The sequence below is a fragment of the Coregonus clupeaformis genome, chromosome 11 (genome assembly GCF_020615455.1).
Source record: "Coregonus clupeaformis isolate EN_2021a chromosome 11, ASM2061545v1, whole genome shotgun sequence".
Classification (NCBI taxonomy): domain Eukaryota; kingdom Metazoa; phylum Chordata; class Actinopteri; order Salmoniformes; family Salmonidae; genus Coregonus; species Coregonus clupeaformis.
In genome coordinates, this window is record NC_059202.1 from 36,569,908 (window position 1) to 36,596,599 (window position 26,692).

The 26,692-nt window shown below is 43.6% G+C and overlaps 1 protein-coding gene across 3 annotated transcripts in view; it reads left to right on the forward strand.

Annotated features, from left to right (window-relative positions):
• Positions 1-21,978: 21,978 nt before the first annotated feature.
• The window catches only part of LOC121576486 (paralemmin-1), a 67,751-nt gene continuing 63,037 nt past the window's right edge, over positions 21,979-26,692 (forward strand). For all 3 annotated transcript variants that reach the window (XM_041889656.2, XM_041889655.2, XM_041889657.2), the window contains exon 1: positions 21,979-22,392. In XM_041889656.2, coding sequence (XP_041745590.1) covers positions 22,388-22,392 — 5 coding nt within the window. In that variant the 5' untranslated portion in view covers positions 21,979-22,387. The remainder of the gene's footprint in view (positions 22,393-26,692) is intronic.

Sequence of the window (26,692 nt, forward strand, 5' to 3'; positions counted from 1 at the left end):
AATGAATTTATTTGCAAATTATAGTGGAAAATAAGTATTTGGTCAATAACAAAAGTTTCTCAATACTTTGTTATATACCCTTTGTTGGCAATGACACAGGTCAAACGTTTTCTGTAAGTCTTCACAAGGTTTTCACACACTGTTGCTGGTATTTTGGCCCATTCCTCCATGCAGATCTCCTCTAGAGCAATGATGTTTTGGGGCTGTCGCTGGGCAACACGGACTTTCAACTCCCTCCAAAGATTTTCTATGGGGTTGAGATCTGGAGACTGGCTAGGCCACTCCAGGACCTTGAAATGCTTCTTACGAAGCCACTCCTTCGTTGCCAGGGCGGTGTGTTTGGGATCATTGTCGTGCTGAAAGACCCAGCCACGTTTCATCTTCAATGCCCTTGCTGATGGAAGGAGGTTTTCACTCAAAATCTCACGATACATGGCCCCATTCATTCTTTCCTTTACACGGATCAGTCGTCCTGGTCCCTTTGCAGAAAAACAGCCCCAAAGCATGATGTTTCCACCCCCATGCTTCACAGTAGGTATGGTGTTCTTTGGATGCAACTCAGCATTCTTTGTCCTCCAAACACGACGAGTTGAGTTTTTACCAAAAAGTTCTATTTTGGTTTCATCTGACCATATGACATTCTCCCAATCCTCTTCTGGATCATCCAAATGCACTCTAGCAAACTTCAGACGGGCCTGGACATGTACTGGCTTAAGCAGGGGGACACGTCTGGCACTGCAGGATTTGAGTCCCTGGCGGCGTAGTGTGTTACTGATGGTAGGCTTTGTTACTTTGGTCCCAGCTCTCTGCAGGTCATTCACTAGGTCCCCCCGTGTGGTTCTGGGATTTTTGCTCACCGTTCTTGTGATCATTTTGACCCCACGGGGTGAGATCTTGCGTGGAGCCCCAGATCGAGGGAGAAGTTTCAGTGGTCTTGTATGTCTTCCATTTGCTAATAATTGCTCCCACAGTTGATTTCTTCAAACCAAGCTGCTTACCTATTGCAGATTCAGTCTTCCCAGCCTGGTGCAGGTCTACAATTTTGTTTCTGGTGTCCTTTGACAGCTCTTTGGTCTTGGCCATAGTGGAGTTTGGAGTGTGACTGTTTGAGGTTGTGGACAGGTGTATTTTATACTGATAACAAGTTAAAACAGGTGCCATTAATACAGGTAACGAGTGGAGGACAGAGGAGCCTCTTAAAGAAGAAGTTACAGGTCTGCGAGAGCCAGAAATCTTGCTTGTTTGTAGGTGACCAAATACTTATTTTCCACCATAATTTGCAAATAAATTCATTAAAAATCCTACAATGTGATTTTCTGGATTTTTTCTCCTCAATTTGTCTGTCATAGTTGACGTGTACCTATGATGAAAATTACAGGCCTCTCTCATCTTTTTAAGTGGGAGAACTTGCACAATTGGTGGCTGACTAAATACTTTTTTCCCCCACTGTACATTATCCTCAGCTCTGGCATCTTCCCCAATATTTGGAACCAAGGTCTGATCACCCCAATCCACAAAAGTGGAGACAAATATGACCCCAATAATTACAGTGGAATCTGCGTCAACAGCAATCTCAGAATAATCCTCTGCGGTATCATAAAAAGCAGACTCCAACATAAAATTGGCAATAAACACACAGATTTCTTTCCCCGGGGCCATGGTGTGAGACAAGGATGCAGCTTGTGCCCCACCCTCTTCAACATATATATCAATGAATTGGCGAGGGCACTAGAACAGTTTGCAGCACACGGCTTCACCCTACTGGACTCAATCAAATGTTTGCTGATGATCTGGTGCTTCTGTCCCCAACCAAGGAGGGCCTACAGCAGCACTTAGTTCTTCTACACAGATTCTGTCAGACTTGGGCCCTGACAATGAATCTCAGTATGACAAAAATAACGTTGTTCCAAAAAAGGTCCAGTAGCCAGGACCATATTGGGAAGTAGTTTGGGGATGGGTGTGCTGCGATGTTTTTCAGATATTTCATTTTGCCGTCGCTGAAGACGTCTATATCGGACCGCTGAGACAGGACTAGTAAAGGCCCGGTGCACTACTACACTGGGCCTATTTGAGTGTTTACATTTGTAACTTGAATCTGATAATTACAGCGCTTTGCAAAAGTATTCATCTCCTTGGCATTTTTCCTAGTTTGTTGCATTACAACCTGTTATTTAAATGGATTTTTATTTGGATTTCATGTAATGGACATACACAAAATAGTCCAAATTGGTGAAGTGAAAAAAATTCTAAAAAATTAATAACAGAAAAGTAGTGTGTGCATATGTATTCACCCCCTTTGCTATGAAGCCCCTTAATAAGTCTGCAACACCACTAAGCAAGGGGCACCACCAGGAGCTCTCCAAACAGGTCAGGGACAAAGTTGTAGAGAAGTACAGATCAGGATTGGGTTATAAAAAAATATCCCACGTAGCACCATTAAATCCATTATTAAAAAATTTAAAGAATATGGAACCACAACAAACCTGTCAAGAGAGGGCCGCCCACCAAAACTCACAGACCTGGCAAGGAGGGCATTAATCAGAGAGGCAACAAAGAGACCAAAGATAAACCTGTAGGGGGTGGGGGGAGACACCTTACCTATCACCCTATTTGCTTACCGCCCCAATAGATCCACAGACGGTGCAATCGCCATCGCACTGCACACTGCCCTATCCCATCTGGACAAGAGGAATACCTATGTAAGAATGCTGTTCATTGACTATAGCTCAGCATTCAACACCATAGTACCCTCCAAGCTCATCATTAAGCTTGAGGCCCCGGGTCTCAACCCCGCCCTGTGCAATTGGGTCCTGGACTTCCTGACGGGCCGCCCCCAGGTGGTGAAGGTAGGAAACAACATCTCCACTTCGCTGATCCTCAACACTGGGGCCCCACAAGGGTGTGTACTCAGCCCCCTCCTGTACTCCCTGTTCACCCATGACTGCGTAGCCATGCGCACCTCCAACTCAATCATCAAGTTTGCAGACGACACAACAGTAGTAGGCTTTATTAAAACAACAATGAGACAGCCTACAGGGAGGAGGTGAGGGCTCTCGGAGTGTGGTGTCAGGAAAATAACTTCTCACTCAACGTCAACAAAACAAAGGAGATGATCGTGGACATCAGGAAACCGCAGAGGAGTACCCCCCCTCTCCACATCGACGGGACAGCAGTGGAAAAGGTGGAAAGCTTTAAGTTCCTCGGCGTACATATCACTGACAAACTGAAATGGTCCACCCACACAGACAGTGTGGTGAAGAAGGCGCAACAGTGTCTCTTCAACCGCAGGAGGCTGAAGAAATTTGGCCTGTCACCTAAAACCCTCACAAACCTTTACAGATGAACAATTGAGAGCATCCTGTCGGGCTGTATCACCGCCTGGTATGGCAACTGCACCGCCCACAACCGCAGGGCTCTCCAGAGGGTGGTGCGGTCTGCACAACGCATCACCGGATGCAAACTACCTGCCCTCCAGGACACATACAGCACCTGATGTCATAGGAAGGCCAAAAAGATAATCAAGGACAACTACCACCCGAGCCACTGTCTGTTCACCCTGCTATCATCCAGAAGGCGAGGTCAGTACAGGTGCATCAAAGCTGGGACCGAGAGACTGAAAAACAGCTTCTATCTCAAGGCCATCAGACTGTTAAATAGCCATCACTAGCACAGAGAGGCTGCTGCTGTAAGGGATCGGGGTTTGGCAGGATCTAGACAGAGTCTGACACTTCCCCGATCTACTGAGAGGGGGAGTCATCAGTCTCGATCTGATTCACCTGAGTTCTGAGCACACCTGTCAGTAATTAGTATAGGATTTAAGGTGTGCTCAGAAGCTCAGTCGGCGCGAGGTATTGTTCCATTGTGACTTGCTAAGCGTTTTGTTCCGAGTGAGAGAGAGAGAGTTTGTTGTTTTGATTACCCGTGTATCCGACCAGTGCCTTGTTAGTTGACTCCCCGTATTGCTTAATCCTCTACTTGTCTACCCCAGTGATTACCGTTCTCGGATCCTGTGCCTGTGACCTCGACTACGACTAAGCCCGCTCCTTTGGTACCTCTGCCTGTCTATGCCTGGTCCGGTTTTGACCACAGCCCGCCCGACCACGATTAAGCCTTTCCCTTGTCTGTACTTTAATAAAGCATCGCTATTCTGCGATTGGATCTTACCACTCTGTCCGAGTATTCATTACAGAATACCTCGCCATTACCATGGATCCAGCGGAATTACAGAGGCGATGGGAGATACAGGAGAAACGCATGGATGAACTCCTACAGCTACTCAACGCTGGTGCAGCGGAAGGCATCACCCCGAGTACGGTCAGTCCTCGTCATGCACCTCCGATTTCTATACCGACAAGGTACGACGGGGAACCTGGCAAATGTCAGGGGTTTCTACTCCAGATGTCCCTGTATACGTCGTATAATCATTCCATGTTTTCCGATGACCGTAGCAGAGTGGATTTCATGATTTCTCTGCTAACGGGAAGAGCACTGGATTGGGCTACTGCGCTTTGGGCAGCTGAGGTCCCCGAGCTGAATGAGGAAGTTCAGTTCAAGAGACTGTTTCAAGAGGTGTTCGACCACCCAGTATCTGGGCGTAGTGTGGGAGATCAGCTATGCGAACTTCAGCAGGGCCGTCGCACAGTAGCCGACTACGCTTTAGAGTTCCGTACTATAGCAGCCGGTAGCGGATGGAGCGAGACTGCTTTGCTCACAGTTTTCCGTGAGGGCTGCGCAAAGACGTACAGACTGAGTTGGCTTGTCGAGGAGATATCACTACGCTACATGAGTTTATCAAAATTGCCATCTCTATTGATAATCTTATAGTGCAACACCAGGCATCCACAGTTCGGGAGCCCTCGATCACTGGTCCTATGCAAGCGACAGAGCGGGAGGAGAGAATCTGAGGAGGAACCTATGCAACTGGGACGGTCACCTCTACAAGGGTCGGTGAGACAACAACGTCGGCAAGACGGACTATGCCTGTATTGTGGTCAGTCGGGTCATTTCGTGCGTCAATGTCCGGTACGACCTAACCGTACCTCAGGATATCGCCTCGGAACTGCCAAACCGGTGAGTGAGACTCCCGTTTTGAACATTACAGCTAAACAAATGTATGTACAGTGGGGAAAAAAAGTATTTAGTCAGCCACCAATTGTGCAAGTTCTCCCACTTAAAAAGATGAGAGAGGCCTGTAATTTTCATCATAGGTACACGTCAACTATGACAGACAAAATGAGGAAAAAAAATCCAGAAAATCACATTGTAGGATTTTTAATGAATTTATTTGCAAATGATGGTGGAAAATAAGTATTTGGTCAATAACAAAAGTTTCTCAATACTTTGTTATATACCCTTTGTTGGCAATGACACAGGTCAAACGTTTTCTGTAAGTCTTCACAAGGTTTTCACACACTGTTGCTGGTATTTTGGCACATTCCTCCATGCAGATCTCCTCTAGAGCAGTGATGTTTTGGGGCTGTCGCTGGGCAACACGGACTTTCAACTCCCTCCAAAGATTTTCTATGGGGTTGAGATCTGGAGACAGGCTAGGCCACTCCAGGACCTTGAAATGCTTCTTACGAAGCCACTCCTTCGTTGCCCGGGCGGTGTGTTTGGGATCATTGTCATGCTGAAAGACCCAGCCACGTTTCATCTTCAATGCCCTTGCTGATGGAAGGAGGTTTTCACTCAAAATCTCACGATACATGGCCCCATTCATTCTTTCCTTTACACGGATCAGTCGTCCTGGTCCCTTTGCAGAAAAACAGCCCCAAAGAATGATGTTTCCACACCCATGCTTCACAGTAGGTATGGTGTTCTTTGGATGCAACTCAGCATTCTTTGTCCTCCAAACACAACGAGTTGAGTTTTTACCAAAAAAGTTCTATTTTGGTTTCATCTGACCATATGACATTCTCCCAATCCTCTTCTGGATCATCCAAATGCACTCTAGCAAACTTCAGATGGGCCTGGACATGTACTGGCTTAAGCAGGGGGACACGTCTGGCACTACAGGATTTGAGTCTCTGGCGGCGTAGTGTGTTACTGATGGTAGGCTTTGTTACTTTGGTCCCAGCTCTCTGCAGGTCATTCACTAGGTCCCCCCGTGTGGTTCTGGGGTTTTTTGCTCACCGTTCTTGTGATCATTTTGACCCCACGGGGTTAGATTTTGCGTGGAGCCCCAGATCGAGGGAGATTATCAGTGGTCTTGTATGTCTTCCATTTCCTAATAATTGCTCCCACAGTTGATTTCTTCAAACCAAGCTGCTTACCTATTGCAGATTCAGTCTTCCCAGCCTGGTGCAGGTCTACAATTTTGTTTCTGGTGTCCTTTGACAGCTCTTTGGTCTTGGCCATAGTGGAGTTTGGAGTGTGACTGTTTGAGGTTGTGGACAAGTGTCTTTTATACTGATAACAAGTTCAAACAGGTGCCATTAATACAGGTAACGAGTGGAGGACAGAGGAGCCTCTTAAAGAAGAAGTTACAGGTCTGTGAGAGCCAGAAATCTTGCTTGTTTGTGGGTGACCAAATACTTATTTTCCACCATAATTTGCAAATAAATTCATAAAAAATCCTACAATGTGATTTTCTGGATTTTTTTTTTCTCAATTTGTCTGTCATAGTGGACGTGTACCTATGATGAAAATTACAGGCCTCTCTCATCTTTTTAAGTGGGAGAACTTGCACAATTGGTGGCTGACTAAATACATTTTTTCCCCACTGTACCTGTTACCTACCGTCTGTTCCTCCCTCGACACTACAGGATAAACCCTACGTTCCACGTCTCCCTGCTGAAACCTGTCCATTATAGCCCGATGTATCCACCAATCGCTCAACAACCTACTACACCACCTTTGGAGGATGAACAGGACACCATCTATACAGGGGAACGTAGCGGCAGGTAGCTTTGTGGTTAAGAGCGTTGTGCCAGTAACCGAAAGGTCGCTGGTTCTAATCCCCGAGCCGACTAGGTGAAAAATCTGTCGATGTGCCCTTGAGCAAGGCACTTAACCCTAATTGCTCCTGTAAGTCGCTCTGGATAAGAGCGTCTGCTAAATTACCAATTCATTCAAATTACCAATTCATATACAGTCCACGAGATACTGGAGTCAAGACGGAGACGAGGGGGCATCGAATATCTCGTGGACTGGGAGGGATATGGACCTGAGGAACGGTCCTGGGTTCCGGCTAAGGATATACTGGATCCCGCTCTCAAGGCCACTTTCCACGCTGAGCACACAGATCATCCAGGATCCCGACCCAGAGGAAGACCACCCGGTAGAGGTAGAAGGCCGTCAGGAGCCGGCCCTGGGGAGGGGGATACTGTAAGGGATCGGGGTTTGGCAGGATCTAGACAGAGTCTGACACTTCCCCGATCTACTGAGAGGGGGAGTCATCAGACTCGATCTGATTCACCTGAGTTCTGAGCACACCTGTCAGTAATTAGTATAGGATTTAAGGTGTGCTCAGAAGCTCAGTCGGCGCGAGGTATTGTTCCATTGTGACTTGCTAAGCGTTTTGTTCCGAGTGAGAGAGAGAGAGTTTGTTGTTTTGATTACCCGTGTATCCGACCAGTGCCTTGTTAGTTGACTCCCCGTATTGCTTAATCCTCTACTTGTCTACCCCAGTGATTACCGTTCTCGGATCCTGTGCCTGTGACCTCGACTACGACTAAGCCCGCTCCTTTGGTACCTCTGCCTGTCTATGCCTGGCCAGGTTTTGACCACAGCCCGCCCGACCACGATTAAGCCTTTCCCTTGTCTGTACTTTAATAAAGCATCGCTATTCTGCGATTGGATCTTACCACTCTGTCTGAGTATTCATTACAGCTGCCTACATACAGACTTGAAAATCACTGGCCACTTTAGCAAATGGAACACTAGTCACTTTAATAATGCCACTTTAATCATGTTTATATATCTTGCATTACCCATCTCATATGTATATACTGTATTCTATACTATCTTAATAATGTTTACATATCTTGCATTACTCATCTCATATGTATATACTGTATTCTATACTATCTTAATAACGTTTATATATCTTGCATTACCCATCTCATATGTATATACTGTATTCTATACTATCTTAATAATGTTTACATATCTTGCATTACCCATCTCATATGTATATACTGTATTCTATACTATCTATTGCATCTTAGCCTATGTCACTCTGATAATGACATTGCTCATCCATATATTTATATATTCTTATTCCTTTCCTTAGATTTGTGTGTATTAGGTATTTGTTGTGGAACTGTTGGATATTACTTGCTAGATATTGTTGCACTGTCGAAACTAGAAGCATTTCGCTATAACATCTGCTAACCATGTGTATGTGACAAATACATTTTGTTTGATTTTGATTTGAAGACATCAAAACTATGAAATAACACAGATGGAATCATGTAGTAACCAAAAAAGTGTTAAACAAATCAAAATATATTTTATATTTGAGATTCTTCAAAGTAGTCACCCTTTGCCTTGATGACAGCTTTGCACACTCTTGGCATTCTCTCAACCAGCTTCATGAGGAATGCTTTTCCAACAGTCTTGAAGGACTTCCCACATAAGCTGAGCACTTGTTGGCTGCTTTTCCTTCACTCTGCGGTCCAACTCATCCCAAACCATCTCAATTGGGTTGAGGTCGGGTGATTGTGGAGGCCAGGTCATCTGATGCAGCACTTCATCACTCTCCTTCTTGGTCAAATAGCCCTTACACAGCCTGGAGGTGTGTTTTGGGTCATTGTCCTGTTGAAAAAGAAATGATAGTCCCACTAAGTGCAAACCAGATGGGATGGCATATCGCTGCAGAATGCTGTGGTAGCCATGCTGATTAAGTGTGCCTTGAATTCTAAATACATCACAGACAGTGTCACCAGCAAAGCACACCATCACTCCTCATCCTCCATGCTTCACGGTAGGAACCACACATGTGGAGATCATCCATTCACCTACTCTGCGTCTCACAAAGACACGGAGGTTGGATCCAAAAATCTCAAATTTGTACTCATCAGACCAAAGGACAGATTTCCACCGGTCTAATATCCATTGCTCATGTTTCTTGGCCCAAGCAAGTCTCTTCTTCTTATTGGTGTCCTTTAGTAGTGGTGTCTTTGCAGCAATTCGACCATGAAGGCCTGATTCACACAGTCGCCTCTGAACAGTTGATGTTGAGATGTGTATGTTACTTGAACTCTGTGAAGCATTTATTTGGGCTGCAATTTCTGAGGCTGGTAACTCTAATTAACTTATCCTCTGCAGCAGAGGTAACTCTGGGTCTTCCTTTCCTGTGGCGGTCCTCATGAGACCCAGTTTCATCATAGCGCTTGATGGTTTTTGCGACGGCACTTGAAGAAACGTTCAAATTATCCGTATTGACTGACCTTCATGTCTTAAAGTAATGATGGACTGTCATTTCTCTTTGCTTATTTGAGCTGTTCTTGCCATAATATTGACGGTATTTTACCAAATAGGGCTATCTTCTGTATACAACCCCTACCTTGTCACAACACAACTGATTGGCTCAAACGCATTAAGAAGGAAAGAAATTCCACAAATTCACTTTTAAGAAGGGACACCTGTTAATTTAAATGCATTCCAGGTGACTACCTCATGAAGCTGGTTGAGAGAATGCCAAGAGTGTGCAAAGCTGTCATCAAGGCAAAGGGTGGCTTCTTTGAAGAATCTCAAATATAAAATATATTTTGATTTGTTTAACACTTTTTTGTGTTATTTCATAGTTTTGATGTGTTCACTATTATTCTACAATATAGAAAATAGTAAAAATTATGAAAAACCTTTGAATGAGTAGGTGTGTCCAAACATTTGAGTGGTACTGTATATTTTTTTATTCCGTTTTTTCAGAGGATAATGCAGCACCCTCAATACCACTACTTCCCGCGGCTATGGTAACACATACAAATTCTATCTAGACACCGTTACCCTAGAGCACACAAATAATTATACCTATGTCGGCCTAAACATCAACACCACAGGTAACTTCCACAAGGCTGTGAACGATTTAAGAGACAAGGGGAAAGAAGGGCCTTCTACAACATCAACAGAAACATAAAACTCAACATCACAATTATGATCTGGCTAAAAATACTTCAATCAGTTATTTTTGACATTTTAGTCATTTAGCAGACGCTCTTATCCAGAGCGACTTACAATTAGTGAGTGCATACATTTTTCATACTGGCCCCCCGTGGGAAGTTATAGAACCCATTGCCCTCTATGTTTGTGAGGTCTGGGGTCCTCTCACCAACCAATCATTCACAAAATGGTACAAACACAGAATTGAGACTGCATGCAGAATTCTGCAAAAATATACTTTGTGTACAATGCAAAACCCCAAACAACGCATGCAGAGCAAAATTAGGACTATACCCACTAGCAGGGACGGCCTGTTCAATAGGGCGATATGGGCGACGCACTGCCAAACGGGAAAAGGAAGGGATTTTTTTTCTAATCAATTATATCACGGCAACAGTAGTTATCAGTGTTGTAATCTATACGTCTGATCTGCCACAGTGCCACACTGCCACTAAATGTCGAATCAGGCTAAAGTCGTGCTTCAAATGGCTCCACCCCCTTTTGGGGCGATTTCAGTCAGATTGAAAATCGCCCAGAACTTCTGTCATAGACTCCCATGTAAAATCTATTTTTTCAAATTTCAGAGCCTTCAATACAATCTCAATGGGTGTCTGTGGGCTTGCACTTACGCTTTCGTCATACGTTACGTAACCATGAACGTAACTGAGAAAAGAGTGGATTGTTTGAAAGAAGTTCCTTTTTGTCGGCGAACAAATTAAGATAAATTGGCAACGAAACAATTAGGACCTCCCAGACCAAATTTAATAATTCAACAGGTTTCTACTAAAGGCGGAAAGTCCTACACCCGAGGATTTTCCAAAAATTGGTACGAACGAAAAAAGACATTGCCACTCACTCAACTGGATGACGAGGGATACAGGCTAGCTGTCCGCCGCCACAACGATGAGGTTAGTGTTGATAATCACAAGTTTACTGGATGTGGATATGGTGTAATAAAGGCAGTTTATTCAGAGGTAAATATATCTGGAATCGCGTTCACGGACCCGTTCGTCAAACTCTTAGGGAGCTACAAATTAAGCCCCATTACTTACCATATCAGATAAGAGAAATTGCTGCAGCTACATATATTTTACATCCTGGCCCTACATAGTTCACTATTTGCATCACTTACCAAAATATTACATGTGGTCATATATGCTTGGAAAGTGGAGATGCCATAGAACGTCAAAAAAGTAAACATTGCTGGAGACACATTGCCGTTTTGGAGAAGACATCGCGTTTGCTAGCGAAGAGATTTGTTGTGGCAAATGAACTTGGGCTGGGAATTGCCAGGAACCTCACGATAAGATATATGCATCAGCATTGCGAGTCTCATGATTCTATACGTATTGCGATTCGATACTGTGATTTTATTGCGCACCATATATCTGTTGCAGAGGGATCAGAAAGCCATGAGAACGAGTTTTGATCAGTCATGGAAATAAAAGTGCTGAAAACAAATTGGCTCCCAATGTGAAAAGATTGAGAACAAGCTATGAAGGAACAATAATGGTGTTTTGGTGCAGGTACAGCCAACTAGCGCTAAAATATTGCGATATTGTCAATACAGTATATCGTAAAGTATCACTATGTAACTCGATTTCTTTCACCCCAATCCCTCAAATTAACGGTAAATAACTGAATTGTTTGCCCCACATTTAGCTAAGATGATTAGCTAGCCAGCTAAAATGTTTTAGTTAGTTAGCAGTCGCATCTACAATAGTTTACTGTCAATAACATGTCTCCAAAAATGACGTGGTGTCTCCAATTGTGTTGACATTTTACAATTGCAATGCGCATCCATGAGTATCCACTTTCTGTAGCTCAGCTGGTAGAGCATGGTGCTTGTAACGCCAAGGTAGTGGGTTCGATCCCGGGACCACCCATACACAAAAATGTATGCACGCATGACTGTAAGTCGCTTTGGATAAAAGCGTCTGCTAAATGGCATTATTATTATTATTATTATTATCTGAAGAGAGCCCCGAAACATTGTGTGCAGACATTTTATGCAATAAATGAAGTAGGTTCAATCTAGTAGTTCTGATCTTCTGATTGGTCCTGATGAGTTGGGCGAGGTCCCCTGCAGGCTACTGTCACTGTTGCATTGGCTCTGAGTCGGGTTCTCTGTCTTCAAATGTTCAGCCTAAGAGAGGGGATTTTTGTGTGTGTGTGTGTGTGTGTGTGTGTTTAACAGTGATGATGTGTGTGTGTGTGTGTGTGTGTGTTTAACAGTGATGATGTGTGTGTGTGTGTGTTTGTGTGTGTGTGTGTCCTCAGAGCAAGAACTCGTGAGTTGGAAGAACTGAGAGGCCTATGGCGTGGGTGTTGTCCTTGGCCACCTGCTGACAAGGCTGACAAGATAGGACCCTTTTGTCCATTGTTATTGGATAGGAACAGAACTTATAACCAGCTCCTGACCTAAATAGATCTTAGCACAACATTTTACTCAACATATCATATTCCATATTCACTATAACAAATATATTTACTACGACATTAGCAAGAACCGCCACATCCTCAGCCGGCTAATCCAGTGTGTGAAGTTTTGCGGAGTGTTTGAGTTAGCTTTGCGAGGCAAAGATGAAACTGAGGGCTCCACCAACCCTGGTAAGCCAACACTTTTGAGATCAGTCAATAAATGCTTCTGGTATTGACTTATATGCTGCCCCTGTCTTCATGTTGTTGCTGGACATATCTTTTTTTAAATGTGTGTAGGTCACCTAAATCATCAGAAAAATTGCCCCTCCTGAGAATTTTTTCAGGAGCCGCCACTGCCCACTAGTTATCACAATCCAGAGAAGCGCTGTTAAATTCTACAACCACCTAAAAGGAATCGATGACCACTGATAGATTAATTATTAATGACTAATTATTACACCCTGAAACTGTGTATAATGTGTTAGAAATGTGTGAGTGTAGGACCAGTAAAGACTATGGCATTGAGCCACTATTTAGCAATGTTAGTAAGAGTTAGGCCAGACAACAAAGGCAACTGATAATTTAGGGAGTAGAGAAACTGTTAGGCTTTTTAATGAGTATGAAAAAATGGTGCAGAATATTGTGAGAACGGCAATAACTGAGGAATGCAGGTAGTAGGCTATGATAAGAAAGTGTGTGTGTATGTACAGTATGTGTGTATGCATGTGTGTATATGTGTGTGTGTGTGAACTGATGGTCAGGAGAGCAGTTTTAGAGTGGAAAACTACAGCCCGCCTACAGGGGGGGGGCAGGATTTTTTGTATGACGTATGAGTATAAAAGATGGACTCTGAAATTGTGATGGCAGAATTCTCAATGAATAAATATCTCTGACTATGCAGATCGGGACTCTGTCCGTTACTTAAATCCCAAAAGACTTACAAGCTTTTGGGAGACGCACAGAGACACTGAAATAGTTTAATAATTCACATAACAACCACACATTCTACCATAAAGCCCTCACCTTCAGAGAGATTAACCTAGAGAAGAGTCCCCTCATGCAGCTGGTTCTGGGGCTCTGTCCACAAACACAAACAGACGCCACAGAGCCAGGACAGCAACACAATTAGACCCAACCAAATTATGAGAAAGCAAAAAGATAACTGGCAGAATATCTGACCACTGTGACTGATCCTGAGTTAAGAAAAACTCAGTGAGCATAGCCTCGCTATTGAGAGAGGCCGCCATGAGAAAAGGGCAACCAGTGGAGCACAAACAACATTGTAAATACCACCAATATTTATCTGTTTATTTATCTTCTGCTACTATTCGTACTACAACTACTTGCACATTGCGAAAAAACTGTACATAGCTGATAATGTAACACTTGAAATGTCTTTATCATTTTACAACCTTTGTGAGTGCAATGTTTACTGTTAATTTATAATAGGTTTTTGTTGATGTTATTTTGTGTCCTCTCACTTTTGTTTATTGTTTATTTCACTTGCTTTGGTAAAGTAAACACGTTTCCCATGCCAATAAAGCCCTATTGAATTGAGAGGGGGGGGCAGACATTAGGCATTGTACTAGTCATCGCATAGAGACGCGATTCCCCCCTCAAGTATGCAACATTTGTCTGGGGGAAATTAAGTTTAAGCTATCCTACAGGGGACTATTGTCTGGGTTCTCTGATTTAGAGTGGACTAACATTACTATTCTGGTGGACATTGTTGGGTTAGATATGTTTTAGTGTTTTAAGTGGAAATAATGACACATTAGCTATGCTCATCAAACCCCAGAAGATGACTTGTTATCTATCGCAAGACAATCTGATGCATCTCGACTGGTAGCCTATATGTTCTGAATCTGATGCAACTACGCTTGCCACTAAATGATCAGCTCTTCTATTTTGCAGCCAACACAACACAGTGAACAGCCAATATGGTTTGTTTGGTGTCTGATCCTCTGTATGGGCTGGCCCCAGCGAGCAGCCAGACAGTCACCACAACATGTAAAGCCGCTTTCTGTCCCATCCTTTGATGGGATCATTGGTGGTGGTGGAGCTGGATGCAGCATGCAGCAGGTAGTAGACAGGGTTTTCCTCACAGCACAGAGCTGCATTACAGCAACGGATAAGATTACTGGGGGAATGGAAACCATGTGATTGTTGATAGGTGTAGATATTTGGCAAGACTAAACCAAAGGAACACTGCAGAATAACAATGGCTATTAGTGCTTTACAACAGTGCTGGGTGAAAATGATCTGATTTTATATAGTACGGCTTTGCATGCTCTTTGAAGTCTTTTACCAACAACCAATAAGTGCATTCTCCTATTTGTGTGTCATGCTTGGGTAAAAATCATTTGAAGACTGTCTGTGTGCAAGTCTGTCTTACAGTAAGATGTTTTCACAGGAGTTGGGCTCTTACCCCATCTACAGGCACAATGGTTTAATCAATATAATCACTGTTTATCAATAGGCCAACCCTACTCCTGAAAAGCTACAGTATGTAGGCTTTTGTTCCATCCCTGCAGTAACACACATGATTCAGCAAATCAAGGTCCTAATGAGCAGCTAATTACTAGAACTGGGTGTTTTATAGTTGGGATGGAACAACAATGTGCACACCAGACAGCTCTGCAGGAGCCCCTGTTTTAGATGGTGCTACAAGTGTCCAGTAGGTGGCAATCTCCTACACTAAATGGAATGTCTTGGTTGATTGATGGTCACTGCGAAACAGTATTGCATTAGATCCAAGAGGAGAATCCAACCATGTAGGAGCCTTTAATATAAGAACCAGTAACCTCAATGTGTCATATGATGAACATTATGTCTGAAAATAATGAAGCTGAGTTATACACGTGTTTATTTTCCTTATTTCACAGCTATTTCCAGGCCTATGAAATGTAGTGAAGGATGCAGGTCATAATTTAACTGAAGTAAATATATTTCATTGATTTCATTGTATCACAAGTTATCTTTCTTTGTTGAGTTTACACATCTATATGTAAAACATACAACCATTTCTCATTAGCTGACTTTTAAGAGAATTTACATGTACAGTTGAAGTCGGAAGTTTACATACACCTTAGCCAAATACATTTAAACTCAGTTCCTGACATTTAATCCTAGTAAAAATTCCCTGTTTTAGGTCAGTTAGGATCACCACTTTCTTTTAAGAATGTGAAATGTCAGAATAATAGTAGAGAGAATGATTTATTTCAGCTTTTATTTATTTCATCACATTCCCAGTGGGTCAGAAGTTTACATACACTCAATTAGTATTTGGTAGCATTGCCTTTAAATTGTTTAACTTTGGTCAAACATTTTGGGTAGCCTTCCACAAGCTTCCCACAATAAATTGGGTGAATTTTGGCCCATTCCTCCTGACAGAGCTGGTGTAACAGAGTCAGGTTTGTAGGCCTCCTTGCTCGCACACGCTTTTTCAGTTCTGCCCACACATTTTCTATAGGATTGAGGTCAGGGCTTTGTGATGGCCACTCCAATACCTTGACTTTGTTGTCCTTAAGCCATTTTGCCACAACTTTGGAAGTATGCTTGGGGTCATTGTCCATTTGGAAGACCCATTTGCGACCAAGCTTTAACTTCCTGACTGATGTCTTGAGATGTTGCTTCAATATATCCACATTATTTTCCTTCCTCATGATGCCATCTATTTTGTGAAGTGCACCAGTCCCTCCTGCAGCAAATCCCCCCCACAACATGATGTTACCACCCCCGTGCTTCACGTTGGGATGGTGTTCTTCGGCTTGCAAGCCTTCCCCTTTTTCCTCCAAACATAATGATGGTCATTATGACCAAACAGTTATATTTCTGTTCATCAGACCAGAGGACATTTCTCCAAAAAGTTCGATCTTTGTCCCTATGTGCAGTTGCAAACCGTAGTCTGGCTATTTTACGGCGGTTTTGGAGCAGTGGCTTCTTCCTTGCTGAGCGACCTTTCAGGTTATGTAAATAAAGGACTCGTTTTACTGTGCATATAGATACTTTAGTAACCTGTTTCCTCCAGCATCTTGCAAAGGATGAACCAGACTTGTGGAAGTCTACACATTTTTTTCTGAGGTCTTGGCTGATGTCTTTTTTTCCCCATGATGTCAAGCAAAGAGGCACTGAGTTTGAAGGTAAACCTTGAAATACAGCCACAGGTCCACCTCCAATTGACTCAAATTTACATTTACATAATTTAGCAGACGCTCTTATCCAGAGCGACTTACAAATTGGTGCATTCAACTTATGATAGCAAGTGGGACAACCACTTTTTTTCTTCTTTTTTAAGGGGGGAGAAGGATTACTTTATACTATTCCAGGTATTCCTTAAAGAGGTAGGGTTTCAAGTGTCTCCGGAAGGTGGTCAGTGACTCCACTGTCCTGGCGTCGTGGGGGAGCTTGTTCCACCATTGGGGTGCCAGAGCAGCAAATAACTTTGACTGGGCTGAGCGGGAACTGTGCTTCTGTAGAGGTAGGGGAGCTAGCAGGCCAGAGGTGGATGAACGTAGTGCCCTCGTTTGGGTGTAGGGTCTGATCAGAGCCTGAAGGTAAGGAGGTGCCATTCCCCTCACAGCTCCGTAGGCAAGCACCATGGTCTTGTAGTAGATGCGAGACTCAACTGGAAGCCAGTGGAGCGGGGTGACATGAGAGAACTTGGGAAGGTCGAACACAAGATGGGCTGCGTGCGGCGTTCTGGATAAGTTGTAGGGGTTTAATGGCACAGGCAGGGAGCCCAGCCAACAGCGAGTTGCAGTAATCCAGACGGGAGATGACAAGTACCTGGATTAGGACCTGTGCCGCTTTCTGTGTAAGGTAGGGTCGTACTCTGCGAATGTTGTAGAGCATGAACCTGCAGGATCGGGTCACTGCTTTGATGTTAGCGGAGAACGACAGGGTGTTGTCCAGGGTCACACCAAGGCTCTTTGCACTCTGGGAGGAGGACACAATGGAGTTGTCAACCGTGATGGTGAGATCATGGAGCGGGCAGTCCTTCCCCAGGAGGAAGAGCAGCTCCGTCTTGTCGAGGTTCAGCTTGAGGTTGTGATCCAACATCCACATAGATATGTCTGCCAGACATGCAGAGATGCGATTCGCCACCTGGTTATCAGAAGGGGGAAGGGAGAAAATGAATTGTGTGTTGTCTGCGTAGCAATGATAGGAGAGACCATGTGAGGATATGACAGAGCCAAGTGACTTGGTGTATAGAGAGAATAGGAGAGGGCCTAGAACTGAGCCCTGGGGGACACCAGTGGTGAGAGCACGTGGTGCGGAGACAGATTCTCGCCATGCCACCTGGTAGGAGCGACCTGTCAGGTAGGACGCAATCCAAGAGTGAGCAGCGCCGGAGATGCCCAACTCGGAGAGGGTGGAGAGGAGGATCTGATGGTTCACAGTATCAAAGGCAGCGGATAGGTCTAGAAGGATAAGAGCAGAGGAGAGAGAGTTAGCTTTAGCAGTGCGGAGAGCCTTCATGACACAGAGAAGAGCAGTCTCAGTTGAATGACCAGTCTTGAAACCTGACTGGTTTGGATCAAGAAGGTCATTCTGAGAGAGATAGCAGGAGAGTTGGCTAGAGACGGCACGCTCAAGAGTTTTGGAGAGAAAAGAAAGAAGGGATACTGGTCTGTAGTTGTTGACATCGGAGGGATCGAGTGTAGGTTTTTTGAGGAGGGGTGCAACTCTCGCTCTCTTGAAGACGGAAGGGACATGGCCAGCGGTCAAGGATGAGTTGATGAGCGAGGTGAGGTAAGGGAGAAGATCTCCGGAAATGGTCTGGAGAAGACAGGAGGGGATAGGGTCAAGCGGGCAGGTTGTTGGGCGGCCGGCCGTCACAAGTCGCAAGATTTCATCTGGAGAGAGAGGGGAGAAAGAAGTCAAAGCATAGGGTAGGGCAGTGTGAGCAGGACCAGCGGTGTCATTTGACTTAATAAATGAGGATCGGATGTCGTCAACCTTCTTTTCAAAATGGTTGACGAAGTCATCCACAGAGAGGGAGGAGGGAGGGTGAGGAGGAGGAGGATTCAGCAGGGAGGAGAAGGTGGCAAAGAGCTTCCTAGGGTTAGAGGCAGAGGCTTGAAATTTAGAGTGGTAGAAAGTGGCTTTAGCAGCGGAAACAGAGGAAGAGAATGTAGAGAGGAGTGAGTGAAAAGATGACAGGTCCGCAGGGAGTCTAGTTTTCCTCCATTTCCGCTCGGCTGCCTGGAGCCCTCTTCTTCTTTGAGATGTCAATTAGCCTATCAGAAGCTGTTTAAAGGCACAGTCAAGTTAGTGTATGTAAACTTCTGACCCACTGGAATTGTGATACAGTGAATTATAAATGAAATAATCTGTCTGTAAACAATTGTTAGAAAAATTACTTGTGTCATGCACAAAGTAGATGTCCTAATCGACTTGCCAAAACTATAGTTTGTTAACAAGAAATTTGTGGAGTGGTTGAAAAACGAGTTTTAATGACTCAAACCTAAGTGTATGTAAACTTCTGACTTCAACTGTAAATGTTTAATTACTAATATGACTTTAACATCATATTATCAACATTAATTAATTGAGATGCTTAATTCCACCCCCTCCATACACATGTGTATTGATCGTTGAGAGAAACATGTAGTCCTACTTAAGTGATAGTTCACTCAAAAACTATTAAACTATCTATTAACAGTGGGCCAATTAACAAAATATTAAAATACAGTTTTTGAGTGCACTATCCCTTCAAACCAATTTCCCACAACAGTGATTTAGCCTAGAGATCATTCCACATGTAGGCCTATGACCTAAGTGACCTATTTCTGCTACTGGAGTCCAGTTATCAATTCATCAATCACTGAAATCAGTGTCACAAAGTGTCGCACCATAAACAATAGCACTGGCAGGCCTAAAGTGGGCAATGGCATAAGAGAGCAATGGTCATATTAAAGCGGCAATCAGAAGTTGAAACAATAACAAAGTGTCTTCCCCCACCCCTGTTTCAGTAAAAAGCTGAGGGATGTGGCAAGACAAATGAAACCACTCTCAAATTCAAAGACAGAGCTATGGATATCAATAACATCAATTTGATAGTTTTAACCATGTTTTGAGGCTATATAGTATTTGTTTACATTGACTTTGTTTACAAGCTTATATTTTGGGTTCTGATGGGGCATGACAGTTGTTATATTCTTCAAAAACCAATGGGTACAAATCATGACATCTAAAGTCCAAAAATGGATGTAGCAACTGCAGATTGCCCCTTTAAGAGTCTTTAGTTTCAATAATATATAATTGCAATGAAAGTAGTTGAAAGCCATCACACAGATCATTTAGACCTTTGCACCTGGCAGATCACCATTGGTCCATGGAAGTTGATGGAACAACGTTTGGGAACCTCTTGTCTGGAGGTAACACTGTCTATGTCCAAAGTGCCATCTGTTTTACCCCAGCAACAATTTGACAGTATTCATGGTTCCCCATGACTGTTAGATTAAAGAGAAAAAAAACTTCAATGTCCTCTGAGGCAAATCATTTGCAGTTATGGATATGATAATCTGTTAACAGTGCAGGTTGACTAAGGACACATTTTAATGTAGTTCTGGCTTAAGGTAGCACACATAACTCTTTATATAATGCACTATCAACTCAAATCAAACTTTATTTAAGTATATTTCACACTATGGGAGAAAGTAGAAAAAAACCTTAATAGCCCTCTCAATGATGGTACCATTCCTTTCTTTGATGATAGGGCCTAGACGACTTTAAATGCTGTAGTGTAGGCTAACAGGTGAGTAGCCTAGGATACAGTGCATTCGGAAAGTATTCAGACCCCTTCCCTTTTTCCATATTTTGTTAAATTACAGCCTTATTCTAAAATGGATTAAATAAAAAAGATACCTCATCGATCTACACAACAATACCCCATAATGACAAAGCGAAAACAGAAATACCTTATTTACATAAGTATTCAGATCCTTTGCTACGAGACTCGAAATTGAGCTCAGGTGCATCCTGTTTCCATTGATCATCCTTGAGATGTTTCTACAACTCGATTGGAGTCCACCTGTGGTAAATTCAATTGATTGGACATGATTTGGAAAGGCACACACCTGTCTATATAAGGTCCCAGAGTTGACAGTGCATGTCAGAGCAAAGACCAAGCCATGAGGTCGAAGGAATTCTCCGTAGAGCTCCGAGACAGGATTGTGTCGAGGCACAGATCTGGGGAAGGGTACCAAAACAATTCTGCAGCATTGAACGTCCCCAAGAACACAGTCGCCTCCATCATTCTTAAATGGAAGAATTTTGGAACCACCAAGACTCTTCCTAGAGTTGGCCGCCCGGCCAAACTGAGCAATCGGGAGAGAAGGGCCTTGGTCAGGGAGTGACCAAGAACCCGATGGTCACTCTGACAGAGCTCCAGAGTTCCTCTGTGGAGATGGGAGAACCTTCCAGAAGGACAACCATCTCTGCAGCACTCCACCAATCAGGCCTTTATGGTAGAGTGGCCAGACGGTAGCCACTCCTCAGTAAAAGGCACAACAGCCTGCTTGGAGTTTGCCAAAAGGCACCTAAAGGACTCTCAGACCATGAGAAACAAGATTCTCTGGTCTGATGAAACCAAGATTGAACTCTTTGGCCTGAATGCCAAGCGTCACGTCTGAAGGAAACCTGGCACCATCCCTACGGTGAAGCATGGTGGTGGCAGCATCATGCTGTGGGGATGTTTTTCAGCGTCAGGGACTGGGAGACTCATCAGGATCGAAGGAAAGATGAATGGAGCAAAGTACAGAGAGATCCTTGATGAAAACCTGCTCCAGAGCTCTCAGGACCTCAGACTGGGCCGAAGGTTCACCTTCCAACAGGACAACGACCCTAAGCACACAGCCAAGACAACACAGGAGTGGCTTCAGGACAAGTCTCTAAATTTCCTTGAGTGGCCCAGCCAGAACCCGGACTTGAACACGACGCTCCCCATCCAACCTGACAGAGCTTGAGAGGATCTGCAGAGAAGAATGGGAGAATCTCCCCAAATACAGGTGTGCCAAGCTTGTAGTGTCATACCCAAGAAGACTTGAAGCTGTAATCGCTTCCAAAGGTGCTTCAACAAAGTACTGAGTAAATTGTCTGAATACTTATGTAAATGTGATATTTATAAAAACCTGTTTTTGCTTTGTCATTATGTGGTATTGTGTGTAGATTGATAAGGAAAAAAAACTATTTAATCAATTTTAGAATAAGGCTGTAATGTAGCAAAATGTGGAAAAAATCAAGGGGTCTGAATACTTTCCGAATGCACTGTACATCATTGCATAAGGTAGCCTATGTTTAACAGTTTCCATGTTTAACAGTTTTCATCTCCTAAATAATACATTCATTGATATGTCCAGTGTGAGAATTATAGTCGAGCTATATCGATTCCATGACTACACAGTATTTTCTTATTTTCTATTCATGTGGGGGCGTATCTCCTCACCTCACTCGCGCGCGCTGGGAACAAACGATACAACATTGCGGCGTATGAGCTCAAACCCTGAACAAAAGACATCCTCATAAAACAGGGAATGGTGGGAGCAGCGTTGTGGAATGTTTAGAAGTTATTTTGAACGCATTAGCAAAGGCAAATAATTATTTTGGCCGCTGATTTAAAGGGTTGTGTGTTGCCAAATCTGCGGGACGCGCGTTGCTCTCCACCAAAGCCAGCTACAGGGGAGGGACACCGCCGATTTCTCGACTTCACCGCTCTGACTGAAGGGGAGGGGGTCCGTAGACCAAAATTGATGGTAGTGGGCACTGAGAAAGACTAGCTACTCCTGTTGATAATAAAGGCAAAATACACCTTTCAGTCGAATACAGCGGAGTTGGTGAAACGGGCCGGTAGTGAAACATGGAGTAAGTAGCCTTTTGACTTTAACTGCATGTGTTGCATTGGGCGTGCTCAATTTGAACGATTTCCCCCCTTTTTGCCACACCTGCAAAAGGGGGACAAATATGCACTCTAGCCAATTGCACTGTGTGCCTTTTTGGGGAGTGCACTGTGGGATTTCTTTTTTGGAAACAGTGAAAATAGGATGTTATTGGGCTGAGTGAATAGTTTGATTATACATTCAAACATCAATAGGCAGACAAAAAATAATGGAATGGTATTCACATGCATTGCTTTTATTTGTCGGCTTTTTTTAAATAGCCTCCTTTTGTGCTTATGCTGTGAAAGACATTGGACCCATATCTAGACTACGGCAAAACCGCATGATCAATCGGCAGTCTATGTAAAGCATATAATCTAGCAACAGCTGGGGAGTCAAGTGAAATGAAACATTTGCCCTAAATAACCACTCTCGATAATATGTCCCCATGTGTAATTACCGTGGATTTGAATGGGCAACCAAAAATACTATGCGTAATTGTCTGTCGATTTAGGCTCTCAGTGAGGTTTGAATTTTTCGGGGATCAATATGGGGAATGTGTAATGCATGTTCCTGAATAATAGCGCGCTGTATATGGGGTTCCTGAATGTTATAGTGCTGCGGTGTGCATGTCGCGCTTTATGGAAATATCAGGGAGCAGGAGATAACGGTACCAGAGGGCCGTGCCTGCTCTAATTGTGTCAGCGGTGGGCGTGCATGTGTAGGTGCTAGGGCAGGCGTTCATTTTCTCCCGTGTTGACAGAAATGGGCTGTTCCAATATGGCTGAGTGAGCTGATGCCATAGACATGTGTTCTAGGAAACATGACTAGTGTTTTATCCCTATGTCATTAGGGCTGACTAAGTGTCAGTGACTGACTCATACAAAAGATAAAGGGATACATGAAAGTACAATGGGAGCCTATGGCCATGAGAATGTTACAGATCCGCTCCCTGCCATCTCTCCACTCCTCCTTCTTCATCCTCCCCTTCCTCTCTTCTCTGCATCGGTCCTCATTCACTTTTTCTCAACATCCATTGGGTTTATTCCAATCTTAATAACATATGATTAGATACAGTATAGTACAAATCTTACAGTATTATACAAGGAATATTCCAGCAGTCTTGAAAGAAGGACAATATAAGTTACCTCATCCCAGTCAGCCCACAAGAGTGATCCTCAAGACAGCCAGTGGTGTCCTAGTCCCCCTCTGTCATCCATCAGTCACAGTGACACACATTCAACGTAGCCTTTGGGGCAGACCAGACCTCATGCAGTGGAGGGCAGTGTGACACTGTGGTGTGGGTCATGTTGTCGAGGGTTAGCGCACAGACACATGTATGTCTCTGGTGGTGGCCATGACACTTCAGGGCCGTTTGAACTGACTTCAAAGAGTGGTATTTAGCCTTAGTCTTTATAGATACATAGCCAATAGCAGTAGTGCATTCTGAAAGTATTCAGACCCCTTGACTTTTTCCACATTTTGTTACGTTACAGCCTTATTCTAAAATGAATGAAATTGTTTTTTTCCCTCATCAATCTACACACAATACCCCATAATGACGAAGGTTTTTAGAAAATGTTATCAAATGTAAAAAAATATGTAAAACTGAAATATCACATTTACATACGTTTTCAGACCCTTTACTCAGTACTTTGTTGAAGCACCTTTGGCAGCGATTACAACTTTGAGTCTTTTTGGGTATGACACTACAAGCTTGGCACACCTGTATTTGGGGAGATTCTCCCATTCTTCTCTGCAGATCCTCTCAAGCTCTGTCAGGTTGGATGGGGAGCGTCGCTGCACAGCTATTTTCAGGTCTCTCCAGAGATGTTAGATCAGGTTCAAGTCCGGGCTCTGGCTGGGCCACTCAAGGACATTTAGAGACTTGTCCTGAAGCCACTCCTGCGTTGTCTTGGCTGTGTGCTTAGGGTCGTTGTCCTGCTGGAAGGTGAACCTTTGCCCCAGTCTGAGGTCCTGAGTGCTCTGGAGCAGGTTTTCATCAAGGATCTCTCTGTACTTTGCTCCGTTCATCTTTCCCTCGATCCTGACGAGCCTCCCAGTCCCTGATGCTGAAAAACATCCCCACAGCATGATACTGCCACCCCCATGCTTCACCGTAGGGATGGTGTCATGTTTCCTCCAGACGTGACGCTTGGCATTCAGGCCAAAGAGTTCAATCTTGGTTTCATCAGACCAGAGAATCTTGTTTCTCATGGTCTGAGAGTCTTTAGCTGCCTTTTGGCAAACTCCAAGCGGGCTGTCATGTGCCTTTTACTGAGGAGTGTCTACCATCTGGCCGCTCTACCATAAAGGCCTGATTGGTGGAGTGCTGCAGAGATGGATGTCCTTCTGGAAGGTTCTACCATCTCCACAGAGGAACTCTGGAGCTCTGTCAGAGTGAGCATCATGTTTCTGATCAAGGCCCTTCTCCCCCGATTGCTCAGTTTGGCCAGGCAGCCAGCTCTAGGAAGAGTCTTGGTGGTTCCAAACTTCTTCCATTTAAGAATGATAGAGGCCACTGTGTTCTTGGGGACCTTCAATGTTGCAAAAACATTTTGGTACCCTTCCCCAGATCTGTGCCTCGACACAATCCTGTCTCGGAGCTCTACAGACAATTCCTTCAACCTCATGGCTTGGTCTTTGCTCTGACATGCACTGTCAACTGTGGGACCTTATATAGACAGGTGTGTGCCTTTCCAAATCATGTCCAATCAATTAAATTTACCACAGGTGGACTCCAATCAAGTTGTAGAAACATCTCAAGGATGATCAATGGAAACAGGATGCACATGAGCTCAATTTCGAGTCTCATAGCAAAGGGTCTGAATACTTATGTAAATAAGGTATTTCTGTTTGTTACTTTTAATAAACTTCCAAAAAAGTATACAAACCTGTTTTCAATTTGTCATTATGGGGTATTGTGTGTAGATTGATGAGGATTTTTATTTATTTAATCAAGTTTAGAATAAGGCTTTAATGTAACAAATGTGGAAAAAGCCAAGGGGTCTGAATCCTTTCCGAATGCACTGTATATACATTGTAGATACATAGCTGTAATATATGCGTAGTAGCCCTACAAAGCTACTAAAAAGCCTTTAGTCTTTTCATGTTGTGTTTTAACACATAGTGGTAAATATGTTTCAATGTACTGTGCAACTAGCCTGGCTACCCAAACTCCTTGCTCCGGCCATATGCTACGTCCACAGAAGTTAGTTTCTTCTCCACATTGAGTCTGGATCTGAGTACCTCCCCAACTATTTCTGGAATGCAAACACATTCTAACAGTTCTGATTGGTCCTAGAAACTGATGGTTTGGGCCAGAGCCAGAACATACGTGGGTAAAGCAGCGTTTTAAATATTTGTCATTGGCTTTGATACTCTGATTGGTTAGAGATGATCCAATTGCTAATGACTTTGTTTTGTACAACACCCCTTATTTTGACGTCACCACAAACGACTTCAACGATGGCAGTTTCAGACTGAAATATGTAGCGAACAAAGAGCAGTGAATAATTCAGTTTGAGTCGTCAGCCAACTGTGCCACTGCCACTCTGTACTTTTGCTTTCACTGGTTTTACACTGGTAACAACTCCAAGGGTTCGGGAATCGGACAAGATCGAGGAGTATAGATTGATTTTGTGTTGCTTTTTTTCCCCAGCACAGCAACTAGTCCCCCCGGATTATTTTTTTGCAGGGAAGGTCTCCATAGAAACCATGGCAGCATTCTTTCTGTCAGCCGGACAGTTTGTTAGAGTCCTTTTAATTAATAACAGCTTTACAGAATTGCACAACAAAAATGTGTTAATCTCAGCGTAGTGCTTTATGTGGCCGACAGCTCTGGAGAAAGGTTTGGCCTCTAAAAACAGAGATAGACTATGACTACAAACAAGGCTTTGATACATTTATATAATTTACATCTACACTCAGTTATTCAACGAAAGGCCAGTTATTGATTGTTTCTTGTTTGTCTCCACCATAAATGCCATCATCCAGCCTTTAAAGGTATGGTTGAACCATCCCTTTAAGAGCTTTGATTTACTCTCATTTACTTGAACATTATATACAATAACAGTATGATGCTTATGGGATTTACTTTCAGCAAAAATATCTCCCAAGTTCTAGCATTTGTCTGAAATATTTATTTGATCAATTTGACTTTGAGATCTTTGAGACCACACTTCATTCGTGACTTCCAGCCCTGAGACAAGTGTTATGATCTTGTATTGTTTTAACAGTATTATGTGAACAGTATATTTCTCATTGTACTCTTGCACAGACAACTG